This window comes from Colias philodice, chromosome 5 (genome assembly GCF_061535455.1).
Source record: "Colias philodice isolate Cphi_HAF_F1 chromosome 5, ilColPhil1 Martin Lab GWU primary, whole genome shotgun sequence".
Classification (NCBI taxonomy): Eukaryota; Metazoa; Arthropoda; class Insecta; order Lepidoptera; family Pieridae; genus Colias; species Colias philodice.
Window position 1 is genome coordinate 5896575 of NC_143090.1, and position 18285 is coordinate 5914859.

The 18285-nt window shown below is 31.6% G+C and overlaps 3 protein-coding genes across 3 annotated transcripts; 1 reads left to right on the plus strand and 2 right to left on the minus strand.

Moving 5' to 3' along the window:
* Positions 1 to 3483: 3483 nt before the first annotated feature.
* LOC149488449 (uncharacterized) lies at positions 3484 to 5575 on the minus strand. The gene is made up of 6 exons (XM_089695308.1): positions 5046 to 5575; positions 4783 to 4875; positions 4381 to 4446; positions 4110 to 4178; positions 3688 to 3762; positions 3484 to 3554 (listed from the first exon to the last, which is right to left on the minus strand). Exons 1-6 carry the CDS (start codon positions 5137 to 5139, stop codon positions 3484 to 3486), a joined length of 468 nt encoding a protein of 155 aa, XP_089551434.1. The 5' UTR covers positions 5140 to 5575.
* A 78-nt stretch (positions 5576 to 5653) lies between these two features.
* Positions 5654 to 10759, plus strand: EloA (transcription elongation factor elongin A). Its single transcript, XM_089695649.1, has 10 exons — positions 5654 to 5837; positions 6180 to 6378; positions 6618 to 6781; positions 6989 to 8153; positions 8311 to 8411; positions 8627 to 8799; positions 8935 to 9023; positions 9416 to 9615; positions 10147 to 10296; positions 10568 to 10759. Exons 1-10 carry the CDS (start codon positions 5766 to 5768, stop codon positions 10757 to 10759), a joined length of 2505 nt encoding a protein of 834 aa, XP_089551775.1. The 5' UTR covers positions 5654 to 5765.
* A 4316-nt stretch (positions 10760 to 15075) lies between these two features.
* On the minus strand, positions 15076 to 16635 carry LOC149488451 (uncharacterized). Its single transcript, XM_089695675.1, has 2 exons — positions 16429 to 16635; positions 15076 to 16341 (listed from the first exon to the last, which is right to left on the minus strand). Exon 2 carries the CDS (start codon positions 16327 to 16329, stop codon positions 15292 to 15294), a length of 1038 nt encoding a protein of 345 aa, XP_089551801.1. The 5' UTR covers positions 16330 to 16341; positions 16429 to 16635; the 3' UTR covers positions 15076 to 15291.
* Positions 16636 to 18285: the final 1650 nt, after the last annotated feature.

The window sequence follows — 18285 nt, forward strand, 5'->3', positions numbered from 1 at the left end:
GGTTTCACGTGATATTCATTAACTTTTCATAAGACCCTTGATCTGATTACAGTAACAGTATGAATGCATAACGGAACTTAGCATAGATCGTGTAGAAGCTGGAATACATTGGAGGCATGTCGTTAACACAACCCCGTGTGGCTCCAGGGTCAGCTGACCTCCGTGGGAAGTCCACGTAATAACTGTTTTTATTTATGACGTTTGAGTTAATTACTTTTGGATATATTTAGCCAGTTAGACTTCAGTTATATCATTTATATGGCTGATTTCATAACACGGAGGAATTATGTACGGCTACATTTTCGAAAAATTATCCTAACCGACATACAATTCATCCGAATGATCCGATCAATGCAAATAAGCGCAAGCTTCACTTTTTCAATAATTTGGAAATGTTTTATCGTTATTCAGTTTTAACTTTTTTTAACTTTTTAGTTTTAGTTTTAACTTTTATTCAATAAAATTTAATCTGCATGATGTATGTACCTAATAGATAGTTAGGTTTAACTAGCTAAGCTATAACTAATTCCATAACATAATAAAGACGCTAAAACGTTTATATTAAACACACTTCTGTCGCGCTGTACCTAAAGAATAGAGAAATTTTAGAGTTTACAAAAATAATAGCTTTATCTGAACTTTACAGCGAATTATGTAAAAACGGTGTCGAAGTTCAAATAGTGTATTACGAATAACTAAATTATAGAGGGAAAGTGTAGTGTTTGTTGTAAAGTAAAGCGCCAGGAAGGCTAACAACTAGTCGTTAGGAATCTGACTATATAATATACCTATCTAGGTGTGTTTTATGAGGATGCGTTGAACACTAAGCGTTGAGGCCAAACACCCGAGACCCATAGCATGTAAACATAAATCGTAAAGATGACAATCTCAACTTCAAAGGGATTTAATTAACTGTATGTGACTTGTTATTTTAGCTACTACATGACGCGTGCACCTTACCTTAGCTTTGTCTTATCTATAACGGCACACGTATTCAATTAATTATTGTGCTATGCAAAATTATATTTCTTAATTTGATTTGCTTGTAAATTCATATCGGCCACTTCTTGAAAATTATTATCGTTTCTGGAGTGGGTAATATTATTATATTATGAGTGGGTTTTATCGCAAATAATTAATCCTGTTAAAATTGTTATTCAGCGTCAGGTCTTTTTTATAGTGGGGAAATCTTACATAGATACTCCCGGCTCCCGGGTATAGAGCCGTGGATTATGTCGGATTCTTACTGTTCATTTCCACAATGAAAGTGCTTATTTCCCTTCTCCATCATCCGCGTTCCCCCGAGCCCCCGGGCCCCGACCCAAACACAGTCATGAGTCAGGCCGGAGGGCGGAGGGTGCACGCCGGAAGGTCCTCCGAAATGTGAGATACACGTTGGGGGACCCTCCGGCTTATTCAGTGTCATGTCTACGACTTTGTTAGCTTCTTTTATTTTTAAATTCTTCTTTTCAATAAATGTAATCTGGTTATTAGATTAAGGTTCGAGAAAACAACTTCAATGAAAAATATTTTGTAACGTACCTATTCAATTTTAAACAGTTAAAACTTAAATGCCTAAAAATATGTAGGTTACCTATACTTACCTATAAGATATATAGTACATATAATTATCTTATATACCTATAAGATAATTATACTAAGATATATATACTATTTCACAAAGATTTATCTTACCCTTGGTGGAAGCACTCTTTTATTGATTACAACACACTGTTATCCCTATATTTAAAGAATTTGTGCATTCTCCCTTTCAAGTTTCATCGTGTATACCTACGGTGTAATACCACTCTTTGGTAATACCGGTAATACTCTATGCGGTAATACCATACCTACCAGATAAAAAACCGGCCAAGTGCGAGTCGGGCTCGCGCACAAAGGGTTCCGTAGCAGCAAATATAATAAATTACAGTTAAATCAACCTATCTCAAAAACTATAAGAGATACTTTGATCAAACCAAAAATCGTTGAAAGAGTTAATTAGCATGCATCACCTCTATTTTTTTTAGAATTTTATACCCCGTAGTTATAAAAATAGAGGGGGGGGGACATACTTTTTACGACTTTGAGAGCTGATATCTCAAAAACCGTTCACTTTAAGAAAAATGTTTTTTAGAAAACTTTATATCATTTTAAAAGACCTTTCCATTGATACCCCACACGGGTATGTACATCGAAAAAAAAAATTTCATCCCTCAGTTACATGTATGGGGGGCCCCACCCCCAATTCTTTTTTTTACTATTTAGTGTCATATTTTTGTAGCGGTTCATACAACACATATTCCCATCAAATTTCATCACTGTAGTACTTATAGTTTCCGAGTAAATCGGCTGTGACAGACGGACAGACGGACAGACGGACAGACGGACATGACGAAACTATAAGGGTTCCGTTTTTGCCATTTTGGCTACGGAACCCTAAAAACGGAAGCCTCTCTTAACAAGTCTCATAGCGAAAGCCAATGTTACCCTTATTAAAATTTAAATAATGACAAGACAAACATATTTTAGGTAAAGTTTTAGATAGTTCAATACTTTGCAGTTATATTGTGTAAAATCACATGTAAAATACAGTTAGTACCTAATACGTAATAATTCACTAAAAAGAAGACCACTGATAACTATTATAATATACAGAAATTGAAATCGCTTAACTTGTTGAAATACTTTGTAAATTTATCGCAATAATAATAATTAATCATTGAATTCAAAAATACTTTCTAGCAATGCAACTCACAGATTAAGTATTAGTTACTACGTAACAGATGCGACAGTGATGTTTTCCATAGTTTCAGTTGGCCAGTTGTGGCGCTGCTGTAGCCTTATCAATTTTGACAGTAATAAGTAGTGTTGCCTACCAGTTCGATATCTATATCTGACTATCGATACTTTAGTGAGGTGCCCATTGTATCGATAAAAATACTACGTACTAGCACAGATTAAGTACTAGATATTAAGTAAGCTCCAAGCGTTATTATTGCGAATAGGTATTAAAAATAAAACAGATTTCGTTTTCAATGTTTATTTATTTAATGCTCTTTTTCTTAATTTATTTGTTTTATATTTCATTAAAGCAATTCTATGGATTCCTGCCATTTTTTGCACATATCTCTCCTCTATTTAAAATTTTATTTATAATATTGCTCCAGTTATGGACATGAACCCTAGCAATATATGTTAAAAACATTTTTTTTAAACACATATTGTGTGTTTTCTGACACCCTAACCAGGAAAACTCCAAATCTTGAATTTTTTCTCTTATATTTGCCCCAATTTTGTTTTGGATACAGTTATCGTTTAAATAATTATGTATTATACAACTTGCTTCCCTGTACAACACTAGAAGTTTGGAACTTGGATAAACTAAATTACTATTTTTTAAAATAGTAATTTAGTTACAATACTTCATTATTTCCATAGGCAGCAGCCTGTTTAAGATTTTGTGTGGTTGTTTTACCCAAACTATCAGCAGTTATTTTGGTTAAGTATTTGCTTCATAAATTTTCTTTTCTTTGGGCAATTTTTTTTCATAAAATCTGAAAACAAAATTTATGTTACAATTTATTTTGATGATTCATTGTGGTGGTGTGGTTAATAATAATAATTTTATCACTGAAAGAGATGTGAAAAGCACTTGTAATGTACATTATATTACTAATAATAAATTACCTTTACGCTTTTGTATGATACTCTTATTTTCATGTGTAGTTTTTTCTTCTACTGTGGGTTCAGTTAATATATTTCCTGAAAATAAAAGTTATTTTAGTATTTGTAGTGAGCCCATCCATACAAAGACAATTCCACAGTTCCTATTCAAATGTTGTAAGCCCCAGATTTAAACAATGGCAGTTTAACTGTGAGATTGATAAGTCACATACAATAAACATATCTAAGTAACCACAAACTTAAAGATAGTGCAAGTGCACACTATACATATTGTGTGATCCTACATGTGTTAGTATATAATTTATGAACACCACATTTTTTAGCATCTGTCAACCTTAAAAAAAAACCTTTTTCTAAATCCCATGTCTCTTGCAATCTGCACTAATAAAATCAAAGTTAACCAGTAAATAAAACCAAATACTAACCTGCATCTTCACAAAGAGTATGAAATTCTATTTCTTTGCTTAAGGAACATGAAGTTTGGTCTGCCATATCTGTAAATCGGTAACAAAACAATTACTTTTAAATATAAAGTACCTACAAACATTACATACATATGAAACTTTGAATCTAATAACAGCTAATGGAATTCTCTTAAAAACAGCTTTAAAGTAAAATCTGAGAACATGAATAAAAAACTTACTAAAATTTACAAACATGGATTTATCAACCTATAAACTATCATAAATCACATACCTGTAGGTCTTTTCGTAACAACTGGAATAGCTGGAATGCATGATGGATGTTCATGATAATCATCACCTAAAACCAAAGAACTTATATAAATCTATACTATATATCATTATACTAATATTATAAAGCTAAAGAGTTTGTTTGTTTGTTTGAACACGCTAATCTCAGGAACTACTGGTCCAATTTGAAAAATTATTTCGGTGTTAGATAGCCCATTCATCGAGGAAGATATAGGCTATATATCACCATGCTAAGACCAAAAGGAGCGGAGCCACGCGGGTGAAACCGTGGAGCACAGCTCGTAACTTATAAAATCCTATCCTGATTACTATATTATAATTTATGTTAAATATAATACCATATTATAGGATAGCTTAAATAAAAATTTGAGTGCATAATACATACCTGCCCTTCCAATGACCAACATATTATCTGTAATATTTTCATTCTCATCTGATTCCATTTTGTGATAATTGTGATCACTCAGAGCATTTTGTACTGTAACAAGTAAATACATATGTAACATTTAAAAATATAATTCAAACACAAATAGAAGGAATGTAAAGTATGTCAAAGTATTTGTTTGGAGCCATGAAACCTGTCTTACCAAATATCAGCTATTTACATAATTTTTAATCATGTTATTTATAGCTCCAGGTAGAACTCACCAGTTTCACTGGAAGACAGGGGCACGCCGTGCGCGTATTTCGTCATCCGTAAATAGGCATGGGTATGAATGCCTAAGCCTCTTGCCTTCTTCATCGAACTGATATCTATCGAAGTGTTTCTCACAAACGCGTTTGTGTCGAAGTTGATCTTTCGACAATCCGATGAGGGAGGAATTAGTGGGCACCAGAAAGGACATCCACAGGTTCCTCAAATAATCATTCTGCGGAAAACAAAAAAGCCGATTCGTCGCATTGGTTGCGGTGCCACCACCGACACAGCACTTTAATAGTCCCATAGCAAATTTAGCACTTCTTTACAGTAGAACACTAGTCTATTATATTGTGAAAATCGAGAAAAAAATAATTAAATTATAGACACAATGGTCGTTTCATTCAAATAAATGTCAATTGTCATAACATGGCTTCTCAAAATGGCGCCGTAGCCGGAAACAAGTAGAAACAAAAAAAAAAAGTACAGGAAGTAATGCAGCGCCACAACTAGCCATTTTGAAACTAGGCTGTCAGGGCCCTGATGCAACTGCATTCAATTTAATTTAAAAGCATAGTATCTGGGGTTGGCACATTATTAAAAAAACACCTGAACAATGATAGGTACTGAATACGTCACAACAGACATGTGTATGACAAAAATGGTGTCCGTTTACCAGCTGGCACTCAATTTTTAATCAAAAAATTGTTTTTTAATGTAAGTGTAGTGTTATGGCGTCTGTTCTGGATTTAATAAAACACTACCAGCATGCAATTGAGAAATATCCTAACGATGAGAAAAATGTAAGTGTAATTTAAAGCATTCAATATAGTGCAGTTTTCCTTTTATGAGATAATTTCGTAATTTAGTAATCCTGAACCTCGTAATCTTCCATAATATTTACCTTTAAAAATGGCGATTGTTTAACATTCTCGTAAATTTCCGTAGAAAATTGTTTCATTGTAATGCTCAATTGCCTATTGTACATATCGTTCTATTATACGGTAAAAGCTTATCCTTTCTTATAATTAAAAAACTGCGTAATAATATACTGATTTAACAGAAAACATTTTCGATAAAATAACTACGTGAAAAAGGCATTTTTAACAAATTCAATTAGTGTTAGTTGTTATTGATTGTTGCAGATTTTGAAATGTATAGACAAACTATTCCACCTTGGTGTGACAGTTCAGCATTTGCAAGAGACTGGTGTAGGGCGAACAGTAAATGCCCTACGTAAAGAGCCAGGAGATGTCGGTCAGGCTGCAAGAGCACTTGTGTACAAATGGAAGTTGATGGTAGCTTCTGAAGAGAGTGACCAAGAGGGAGATCAAAATAATGACAGTGAGCGTCTCTGATATTAGAATTTATGTATTGTTCATAGATTTTTGTTATCAATAAATATATGCATGCTTAAATGTTTTATGTTTTGTTGTTTTGTCCCTCACTTTTACTGTACCTTTAATTTGCTTATAACCCGGTACCTTAGATAATTTCTTTCAATCACAAACTAACAGTAATCCTTCCGACAAGCAAATACAGTTGGTTTGGATTAATAGTTAAAAATAAACATTTTCCCTTAGCTGCAAAATACAATGGACATGATGATGCAGATTCTGAAGATAGCCACAGATCAAAAAACAAGCAAGAAAAAAAGCTATCTGATCGCTCTTCACGGAATGATAATACACATGGGCATATGAATGGCGATCACCATAGTAGTAAAAGGAAATATCACAGTAGTGAGGTTAGTTTCTTTGTATGTTGGAATTGTAGATAATTGTCCGAAAATGTAAGTAACCATTTGTGTTTTATTTAACTTTTTCAAGTTAAATGTACTTATCAATTCTTATTCAATACAGAATTATTTTAAGTTTATATTATTATGTGCAACTAATATAGAATTGACTATATTATATTAACTTACATTCAATTATATTTTATGTATTTTCAGGAAGATGAACCGGATGTAAAGAAATCTAAACTGTCACAGCCAAAAGAAAACGGGTACAAAGTAAAGAGAGAACCTGAATCTAGATCGGAAAGATCAAACAGTGAAAGTGAAAGTGAAGATGACTCATCTGATAGTGAAAGTGATAGTGATGCCTCTCAGTCTTCTGAAGAAGAAAAGGTGACACCAACCAAGGTCAAAGAAGAAAAGAAAGATAAACATCACACTTCAAGGAAAGAAAGTTCAAGCCATAATCACAGTTACCATAAATCTGAAAATACTTCTGAAAGAGATAAAAAAGTTACAGAAAAACATTCTAAGCATAGTGATAATTCTAGACTCACAGAATCAAGTAAAGAAAGAAATCATAGTTCACATAGGCATAAAAGTTCATCAGAATCCAAAGATAAAGATAGTTCAAGAGAGTATAAGGATAGAAAAGATAAACATTCAGAAAATAAAGATAAAGAAAATAGATCATCTGAAAAGGACCGATCATCACACAAAGATAAACATTCTGAGAAAGAAAAGAAAGTAAAGCATGAGGAGTCAATAAAACATAACAGTTCAGAAAAGCAAAAAACAGATAAAGAAAAATCATCAAGTAAACATAGATCGGAAAAAGATAGGTCAGCAGAAAAAGAAAAATCATCTGAAAAGGAAAAAAGACATAAAGAAGAGTCTTCAAAGAAGCATAGTAATTCTGATAAACATAAAAGCAGCCATTCAGAAAAAATTAAGAGTAACATAGAAAAAAGCTCTAGTAAAACAGAGAAACACTCTTCTAGTTCTGAAAAGGAAAGGCTGAAAGAGAAAGAAAGATCTGATAAACAAAAACAAAAAAGTTCTTCAGATCAGGTCATAAAAGATAAACACGAAAAGAAAGAAAGAAGTGAAAATAAGGAGAAGCACAGTTCCTCAAGTAAAGAAAAAAGTAGTTCCTTTAAAGAAAAAGATAGCAAGGGTGAAAAACGTCATTCTTCATCAAGTGATGGGACTTCGAAAGAAGTGAGCAAAAAATCTAAAAGTGATAGAAGTGAAAGTAGTAGTCGGAAAGATAAGCATAAGTCTAGTTCTAGTAAGTCAAGTAATAAGGCAAATGATGTACCAAAGAAAAAGTCTCACACAAGCAGTAATGATAGTGACGATGGGATTGATTGTGAATCAGGTAAGCAGACTTCAAATATAATTCGTAAAATATTATAAATGCAGAAGAATTATTGAGTTTGTATCGGTTTGTTTGTATCACCTTTTAATGAGTTGATTTTATGTTAAATTTTTGCATCTCAAGATACATTCTTAATGTTCAAATTTGTTTATTTCAGGAGCGAGCTTTGCTGAGGCATTAGGCATGGTCAGTCCGGTTAAACCTAAAAAGAAATCAAGTAAAGAGACACAGTCACCAAACAGTTCCTTCAATGGAGATGTAAGTTAAAATTAATAATGCTATATGTTTGAATAATTAATATTTATAAATGTAATAATATTGTTAAATAATGCATATTTAAATAGAAATTATGTGAGAAATAAACAAAAATGTTATGTGAAAAAAAGAATACGAAATATGTAGGTATGCATTATTTTTTATACATAAGTATTTTAATTCAATTTTTGTCTTTAATACATCTTTATGATTTCCAGCTCAGCCCGGCTAATCTACTGGCGCCAACTGCTAAACTTGCACCCTTACCTAATATTGAAATATCGGCGTTACCTGAAATTTCACCAAATTACAAACCGCGGCCGCCGCCTAAATTCCTACCACATTTTGAAGAAATGGACTTGAGTACAGTCATGTCTTCAAAGAACCAAAGGTATTAAAAATATTTTCATTGATTATCCGATTGAAATTTTTTCTATGGAATCTTTTTTCGCAAAAATTATTCTTTAATTTTATTTATCAAATTCACTGCCTTTGTGTTTATTATTATGCGAATTCTCTTTTTCAGAACAAAAGTTTTCTCTGGAAATAAAGTATTAGGAAAAATCCCCTCACTGTATGAAATGTGTGTTCATGTGCTTCAGGAGCATATAGACGGTAAATATACTATTATTAAAAATATTTTTATGTCCTTTTTTGCTACTTGGCAATCTGATATTCATATCAATAAGCCACTTTTTGAGATACATGTCTATACAGATTTTGTACCAATATTTAAATGTAATAAAAAAAAAATAATTTCCGTGTATAAATCGCTGAGATTGATTCAAATATTTTCAAATTAATAAATTTAATTCAAGTAATACACACATTACAAAAAATGTTGTGTGGTTTTATGAAACCACGGTAAAAGTGAAACTGTTCGAACGATTCCGAACACTGCTTTATACCTACTCGGCAGCCGACCGTCACGCGACATGCGCTACACAGACCAAAAAGTTTAAGACGATGTAATAAAAGTTTCACTTTAATAATGAAACCATATTCAGCACTGGAATACACGGGCGGTGTGCCATACGAGATATTAAAGCCGGTGGTAGACAGAGCGTCTCCGCAGCAGTTGTTCATGCTTGAACACTACAACCCGTATCTGATGGACGACACCGACCACCTCTGGCAGGGGTTCTGCGGGAAACACTTCCGCAACAAGAAACGGATGGAAATGGAGACTTGGAGAGAAATGTATATGGTGAGTTTTTATAAATGTTCTTAGTTAAAATTTAATTACACTTTTTTACTGGTGTAAATAAAGGGTAAACACTATATTTACACCAGTTTTATTTGCTATATAAATTGTAGATACATATATCTTTGTAATTAATATACTATTATTATAAATACTTTTTATTTCCTTTTTTGCTACTTGGCAATCTAGTGTAATAATGTTCTAACATTCGATATAATAAATATTTTACATCCTGTCGAAAACATTTGTTAGAAACTTTTTAGCTGATAGATGTGGTTTATAACCACAACTGTATAAATAAACTATCACTTTTGCTTATTTTAATAATATATTAAAATTTTTCACCAACATTTTTAAATATAAATATATCATGTAAACTAAATGTATATAATATGTACATATATCATAAATAGACTGGAGCCAATATAAAACAAAAAATACATCTACCAAATACCATTACATCTTATACCAGGCTGAAGCTGACTGATTTCTTATTCAGTATTTTCTCTTACATATTTGTTTCATTGATTGTAGCGATGCCAAGAAGAACAAGAGATAAAACTGAAATCACTTACTGAGAATATCAAAATTGCTCAAGAAGCTAAAAAGGCGCCTATCAAGCAAACTAAAATGGCGTATGTTGATACAGTTGTTAAACCACCGAGAAACATTGCTAGGAAACAAGTAAGTAACCCGTTATATTAGTAGTGAATAACTTAATAGAAAATACTCCAAAGTTTTAAGGTTTGATTGAATTGTGTAAAATGTACAAAATTTTTCTAGCTTATCACTTACATTTTAAATTTTTTACTATATTTGTACTGCTTAGTATTTTATATTGTAAGCAAAAATATGTAATTTTTTACCTGTTACATTAAGTAAAATAATTCTTATAAATCTACTTCTAATTTATAGATTTTTTTCCGATCAACCGAACACATAAAATTTATTTCAGGCCCAACACGGAACAGCGTTCGCAGCAACAGCCAGTCCCGCAGCTAGAGTGGCCGCTCTGGCCTCAGCCCCCAACGTACTGAAAGGGGGAAGACCAGCCCCCGTCGCCACTGCATCATCACCCTTCATTAAACCCAAGAAAGCACCCCTCATGCAAAAGGCCCTACAGTTCATGAGAGGCCGGAAACGATGATGACTAAAATTTACATTTAGATGTATGTATCATGTCATCTATTCATTGTAATTGTAGCGTGGCCACACCCCGGACACTCCATACAAAATTATCGTTTTGACAGTCACACTGTAGAGACTGCAAATGTATGTGTTAACGCTTTATGGTTGGCACCATAGAAATCTAAATAACAAGACACTAGAAGTCGTAAGCGCGCGTGACCTTGTCGCCACTCAGGTGACTTTCACATCACCAGTGTGTTCGTCACAGTTCAGTTGCTATGGAGACGTATGTGTGTAAACATGGTGTGTTTCAGCATTTCCCATTGCGGAAATTCTTCCACAAGTTGTAATTATACTAATAAAGGAATAATATTTCATCGGTAAATATTTTTTTTAGAAATAATGCCGTTTTTCCTTAAAATTATAGAATATTTACAAGTATTACGAGTGTCACCATAGTAATCGAAATAACAATGAATGACACAGTTTCAACCTTATTGGAGCAAAAAGAAACAAAACGTCTCATATACTTAGGGATGTTATTCTAAAATAAACCGTAAATTCGTGCGTTAGGATACATATTAAAAAGCTTAATTTAATATTTAATCCGTCAGTCCTCGGATCACAGACACAATAGAAAATCTATTGTGTCTCGGCCCGATCGGGCCGCTCGGTGGTCAATGGGTTAAGTTAGTTTTCACTAAAATCAAGTTGCCCAATAAAAGGCATAGTTTACTTGTGTGTATTGTTTAGCTATCGGTTTAAATGTGTTGATTTTGGCGACAGCGGTTTTCATACGAATTATGACATTATAGCACTTCTATGTGTCTTGTTATTTAGATTTCTATGGTTGGCACATTTGTGACTAGCGTAAAAAAAATTCGCGTTTTTCTGATGAAATACATCCGTAAACAGCACAATATCTAACCATTTTCTACGAAAAACGATAATCACAAATCCAAAATAATAAAATTACTTTAAGTCAATTTGATTAATGTTGTCAATCTTCGTTGCGTATCGTCCTTGCAGAAAAATATGGCCCATTTTAATCACGATCGTGCGGGGTGAGGTAAGTTTAATTTTGGCGGGAGGCGGAGAGTGTCCGTTCTGTAGCGTTTAGCTACTATTATGTATTCTGTGGCGTGGCTGCACTTCAAGTTTATCCAATTTGCTGTTAGTAATTACATCATCCGTGCACTTATGCTATTGCAAATAATAACCGGGGATAAAAAAAGATCCAATAAACTGTATTGGTTATGTTTTAAATGTATATAATGTATCAGGCAATAGATTATTAAAAACATCTTTTTAGTGTTTAATATACACTTATTATTATTGCGCCCCGGTAATTGTATTTTAGTTGAATTACTTCTATCAGCTTAAGCAAGTCACAAATTGGATAGACTTAATTGTTTGTATAGCTCCTTATAGGAAACTCTAAGATTGAAAAATCCAATGAAACTGAAAATATATGTTCTTGCATTTGCAAGAAAGTTCGTCTACCTAGATTTTATAATAAAATCATCCCAAAAATTGAAAATTTTAGTGATATAGTAGTGTGTTTGTTTGATTGACTTTGTCATTACAAAAATTTAAATCTTACTTTTATTTCTGAGTAAAACAATAGGTTTAAAAACCTTGATGAACCCATAGAAATAAAAGTATGATGTTAAGTTTATTTCTATTTCTATAAAATAATCTAAAAGCCCAAACAACATAAAGAGGTACTTTAACAAAGAAAATTTTAACTATGAAATTATGTGGGTGATATAAAAATAACTTCTCACTGACAAAATATCATGGTATGTTTTTTTGAGACAAGATTATTAACAGAAATCAATACGTTTTCTGAAGTGTTCAAAGAAATGATTTGAAATTGACATATTTTTATTTTTATATAGACCCAAACAACATAAAGAGGTACTTTAACAAAGAAAATTTTAACTATGAAATTATGTGGGTGATATAAAAATAACTTCTCACTGACAAAATATCATGGTATGTTTTTTTGAGACAAGATTATTAACAGAAATCAATACGTTTTCTGAAGTGTTCAAAGAAATGATTTGAAATTGACATATTTTTATTTTTATATTATACTAGCTTCCGCCCACGACTTTGTACGTTCATCCCCGTTTTTCCCCGTTCCCGCAAGAATTTCGGGAAATCCTTTCTTAGCGGATGCCTACGTCCTAACATCTACCTGCATGACAAATTTCAGCCCGATACGTCCAGTGATTTGGGCTGTGCGTTGATAGATCACTATATCAGTCACCTTTGAGTTTTATATATTATATAGATTGAATAATAATTTTAATATACACATCTAAAATTTCAATTATCTCTATGCACATTGAAAATACTCCGATCTTATTCATCATTATTTCTTTGTATATTTAAATATACAAAAATATCTCCAATATCCTCTTTGAATAGGTACCTATACAACTTTAAAAAAATGAGATGCTAATTTTATTTTAATAGGTTTATTAGCAGCTATACCCAAGTTTCAAGGTTCAAAGGCGCTTTCTTTAATTATTACATTACATAATTGTAATTCTTTTTTTATTATACTTTCATGGAAATTCATACTTCACTACATAGTATAAAACAAAGTCGCTTTCTCTGTCCCTATTTCCCTTTGTATGCTTAAATCTTTAAAACTACGCAACAGATTTTGATGCCGTTTTTTTAATAGATAGTGTGATTCAAGAGGAAGGTTTTAGTATATAATTTATTAGGTTTTAGACAAAGCGGGCAAAGCCGCGGGCGGTAAGCTAGTAATGAATAAAATACATAATAATTAGAATGATATATTATAATAATTATAATTTCTTATTAGCCTGTATTCCCTTATTCTTGTTTCATTTTGTGTGTTTTGTCTTATATTATGTTTAAAAGTGTGTTCTTTTTTAAAGTAATTTATACCCTTACCACAATGGGATTCGTGTCGTCAATAGATGATCTGGTCTAAATATTGAGAATGAAAATAAACAGTTATTCTGCATACATTTTCCACTTCACTATTCCCTGATTTTAAGTCTATGAGGTCATTTTGTTCCTTTTAAAGATCTAAGTCGGAATATGTATGTTATTTATAATTTATACGAGGTTACAATGAAATTGGATATGTAAAATATTTAAAAAAATGTTATTTTTATTAAGCCCATCTGAGATCAATTTGAAATAAAGAGTAAGTGATAAAATATGAAAATATGCACTTAATTAGTTGACTTCCCTTATTTTAGGGCTACTTGGGTTTATAGAGTAGTTAAATGTATCTTGTAAATGTTTTGGAATATTTTTAGTCTAATAACATCATTTTATGAATTATTTGTCTAGATGTAATTTTAGAACAATTGAAATAAAGACATATTACTGTATATAAATATCTGGAATTTATTATTTATTTCTTATTAAAATATATTACATAATAATATATCCATTTCGACACACCAGCTATACTCAAATTTAGCCAGCCAAAAGCAATTATGATGTAACTGTATTCATATATTTTATTGACTTTAAAAACATTCACTTTATATTTATTTGTAGAAAGGTCTTTTTCTATCTGGCCATTTAGCTTTGACTATCCTCCATAAAATGTCCCTATTGTGAATAGGGACATTTTATAAAAATATAGCAATGTTGAAACAGAAATTATCCTTATTAAGTACCTAATTGATGAAAAACCGTTATTTAAAAAAAAGTTATTTTTTAATATTAGGTGTAATTTTGGAAAGTAATTCAAAGGCTAATTTTGCACACATAATATACTGATGTATGTTACACAAGCTATATTGCCCATTGGAGGCCCGAAAAAAATTACATTTTTTTATGTACTATGCCATCTATTTAAAAGAAAAAAATAAAAATGTAATAAAAAATATGTAGGAGAGTTATAAGTTTATAACTAGTTCTGTCAGATTAAAAAACAGTAGCTAAAAATGTTGTTACATTAGTGAAAAGGTAGATAACTAATAGTTTTTTTTTTATATATGTACCTATATGTAAAATATTAATTAGAAGTTTCAAAAATTTCTTGAATTTGAATAACAATTTACTGTCATGCTCATGTATATGATGATGTATAAACTGTCTTTATTTCTATTGTATTTTCTTAAAACATGCCATTATCATAATGTTTTGTGATTCATTATATTTAGTTTATGAAATCAAAGTATGTCATTTTATTTTATAATATTTATTTATTATCAAATCTATCGCTATCCTAAACAATTATTCAGGTACAATACATAAAAATATATTTTATTTGTCTTTAGTTCTACAAATACACAGAAACTTGTTCTATAAAAAAAAAAAGTTGGTAATTCCGGCATTTAATAAAAATATTTAATTGTGGCTTAATTTCTACATTAATATAATCATCAATAAAATCATACATATTTTCATAAGCAATTATAATTATGGATATTGACAATTGCTATATAATATTTATTATGTGCTCATTATCACCCACACAATATATTATTATGTACTGCTTTATCTATCACATTTGTATCTTAAAATATAAAACTTATATTTTATAATTCAATATAATACAACATCAATATTTCTAAATTTTGATTTAAGTTGTTTTTCATAATCTGTGTTTATAATGAGTGGACATTGGTACAAAGCTAAAAACTTCAGGTTCTTATAATACTCTGATATAATATCTACAATAACTGGTGAAATTTTTTTGATTCTTGACAAACTCAAACTTTGCAAGGTGACTAAATTAGAACTTCCTAAAACTTTTAACAATATCATTTCTGAAAAATTACTATTGTTCCAAATTTGCAAATGTTGTATTTTCTTAAAATTGACTAAGGATATCAGACCTTCGTCTGTGAGGTTTTCACATCTTATTATTGCTAAATCCTTAAGGTTAGGACACTTAGACAACATATTGAGACAGCAGTCATCAACAGAGTCACCTCCATATATGTGCAATGTCTCCAATTTACCTTGTTTACATGAAATTAATTTTTTAATAAATTCTAAATCCAAATCCCTGATTTTCTCTATATATATGTGGCACAGTTTGGTACAGTCCAACAGAGAGTCACAGTTAGCGAGAGTTAAGCCAAAGTCAGACAAAGCCAGATACTTTAGTTCTTTGAGTTGGTTAAAAGGAAACATCCAGTCTACATTACTTGAAAGTTGAATTGAATTTTTCATGCTTAGTTTTCTCAGATGAGGCCATTTTTTAATATCTTCTTCAAAACTTTTGCCAATCCTACACATAACCAGTTCTAATGATATTAAATTATTACATTTTTCAATTACATCTTTTATGACCGAATAATTATAAACATATTGAATTTTCAAACTGTAAATAATTTCACTATGGGTTATTATGATCACCAAATTTTTATCACTTACTTCACTTTGCCCTGGCTTACCAGAATAAACGAACGCAAATTGTCTCCATATACACGGATCACGGGCAAGTTTTCTCCACCTCTTGCAAACATTCTCACAAGTAAGAATTTCCTCTAACGCCAGATATTTAAATACTAGTACTATCAATTCGTCAGGTAAATCGTTCAATTGAACTAAGTTACTAAGATTGTCTTCATCCATGCTTCTTTATTACTGTAAAATCAAAAAATATAATACACATAAAAATAAAAAATATAAAAAAGCTTCTGCATGAATGCAAAACATTGATATTTTAATTACCTTATTCGAAGATAAGTACAATTGTTTGACTTCAAACATTTGTATCACAATTAGAACAGTGCTGTCTGCTCATCTTTTGCGTATATACTCAATTATTGCAAATCATTGTAATTTCTAAATTAAATTTGGCCAAAATTCAAAATTTGTTTTGACAAATCCAAATAATATTTTTTACCAAAAGGCAAAATGCTAAAATTCGAATAACAATCCTATGACATACGTCAAATCTGACAATTATAATTTGACACTGACAGGACTGCGTAGGTAATATATGATAGTAGATAAAAATTTAAAATAATAAATAAATAAATAAATATTATAGGACATTATTACACAAATCAACCTAGTCCCACAGTAAGCTCAATTAAGGCTTGTGTTGTGGGTACTAGGCGACGATAAATATAATATTTAATAAATACATATATAGATAATAACACCCAGACCCAAGAACAAATAATTGAGTTCATCACACAAATATTTGCCCTGACCGGGAATCGAACCCGGGACCGTCGGCTCAGTAGGCAGTTACTTTACCACTGCGCCAACCGCGTCGTCAAAATCACTACATAGTATTCTGCAAAATCGATTCCCGCGTTTATGAGATTATTTAGATCTTTATAACTTGTATACGTAGTATATTATTATTAGTCTGTGTTATAACTACACAACGGATTTTGATGCAGTTTTTTTATTAGATAGTGATTCAAGAAGAAGGTTTTAGTATATGATTTATAAGCTTTTAGAGAAAGCAGGTGAAGCCGCGCTGCCGCGAGCGGAAAGCAGGTATTAAAATATTTTCTTTACTTTTTTTTTTAAAGTGAAACTTTTATTACATCGTCTCAAACTTTTTGGTCTGTGTAGCGCATGTCGCGTGTATCGCGGCTGCCGAGTAGGTATACCTACTCGGCAGCCCGTCACGCGACATGCGCTATACAAAGCAGTGTTCGGAACCGTTCGAACAGTTTCACTTTTACCGTGGTTTCATAAAACCACACAACATTTTTTTTTCTAATAAAATGTTTGTTAAAAACGCAGCTACCTTAACCATGATTATAATAATTGTTAAGATGGCCCTTAACTCGGACATATTCATTCGTTGTTCGACATAATATAAATTCCGTTACAAAGTTAGGGCTAACTGGGGCTAAGTTAAGAGTTGAGTTTTTTGCGAAAGTCTGACACGTGGTCAAACCAAACTTACGCAAACCAAAGATATTAAAGCAAATGCAAAAATTCTGAAGGCGTTCAAGTCGACTCAACTGGACTTCGGAAATCTAATTCGGACTTCTAATTGTTGACTCGATTAACGAGGATTTTTTGTATTCTGTTAAAATGAAATAATTCGTTAAATAACTTACCTAAGTTCTAAAACGTTTTATTAAATTATAAATTGAATAAAACTTTTGTAGTTATTTTAGAATACTTTACAGCTCTATATTTCAGTTGTTTCAGAGATTTCACGATTTTCCTTTATCGGCATAATACAGGGTGATCTAATGTTGTTGATAAATGGCACAATTTTATCATAATACTAGCAAACCGGGCGAACTCCGTTTCGCCACCAGAGATACCTTTTCTTTGCTATAAACCTCACGGAGCCGGAGACCTTTCCAACGAATGCAAAACCGTGGAAATCGGTTCGTGCGTTCTGGAGTTATAGCGTCAGGAAGGAAAACCAGACTTATTTTTATATAGTAGATTAATATCTATTACTTAGAGTTTTAATACACTCGTCAAAATACTTATTTTGAGATTTCTACCACAGATTTCTACCGTTGAATTTATCATTTCTGGCAATGATGTCCAATGACTTGTATATTATTTAGTACGCTCCTATTGGTAGCCCAAGAACCATAG

Excerpts from the sequence above, each read along its gene's own strand:
- LOC149488451 (XM_089695675.1), bottom strand. The coding sequence starts at position 16,329 with ATGGATGAAGACAATCTTAGTAACTTAGTTCAATTGAACGATTTACCT.
- LOC149488449 (XM_089695308.1), bottom strand. The coding sequence starts at position 5,139 with ATGAAGAAGGCAAGAGGCTTAGGCATTCATACCCATGCCTATTTACGG. Across the intron at positions 4,447-4,782 it reads GTTGGTCATTGGAAGGGCAG|GTGATGATTATCATGAACAT; the intron begins GTATGTATTATG and ends CTTTGGTTTTAG. Across the intron at positions 4,179-4,380 it reads TGTTACGAAAAGACCTACAG|ATATGGCAGACCAAACTTCA; the intron begins GTATGTGATTTA and ends ACCGATTTACAG.
- EloA (XM_089695649.1), top strand. The coding sequence starts at position 5,766 with ATGGCGTCTGTTCTGGATTTAATAAAACACTACCAGCATGCAATTGAG. Across the intron at positions 8,412-8,626 it reads ACAGTTCCTTCAATGGAGAT|CTCAGCCCGGCTAATCTACT; the intron begins GTAAGTTAAAAT and ends TATGATTTCCAG. Across the intron at positions 10,297-10,567 it reads GAAACATTGCTAGGAAACAA|GCCCAACACGGAACAGCGTT; the intron begins GTAAGTAACCCG and ends AATTTATTTCAG.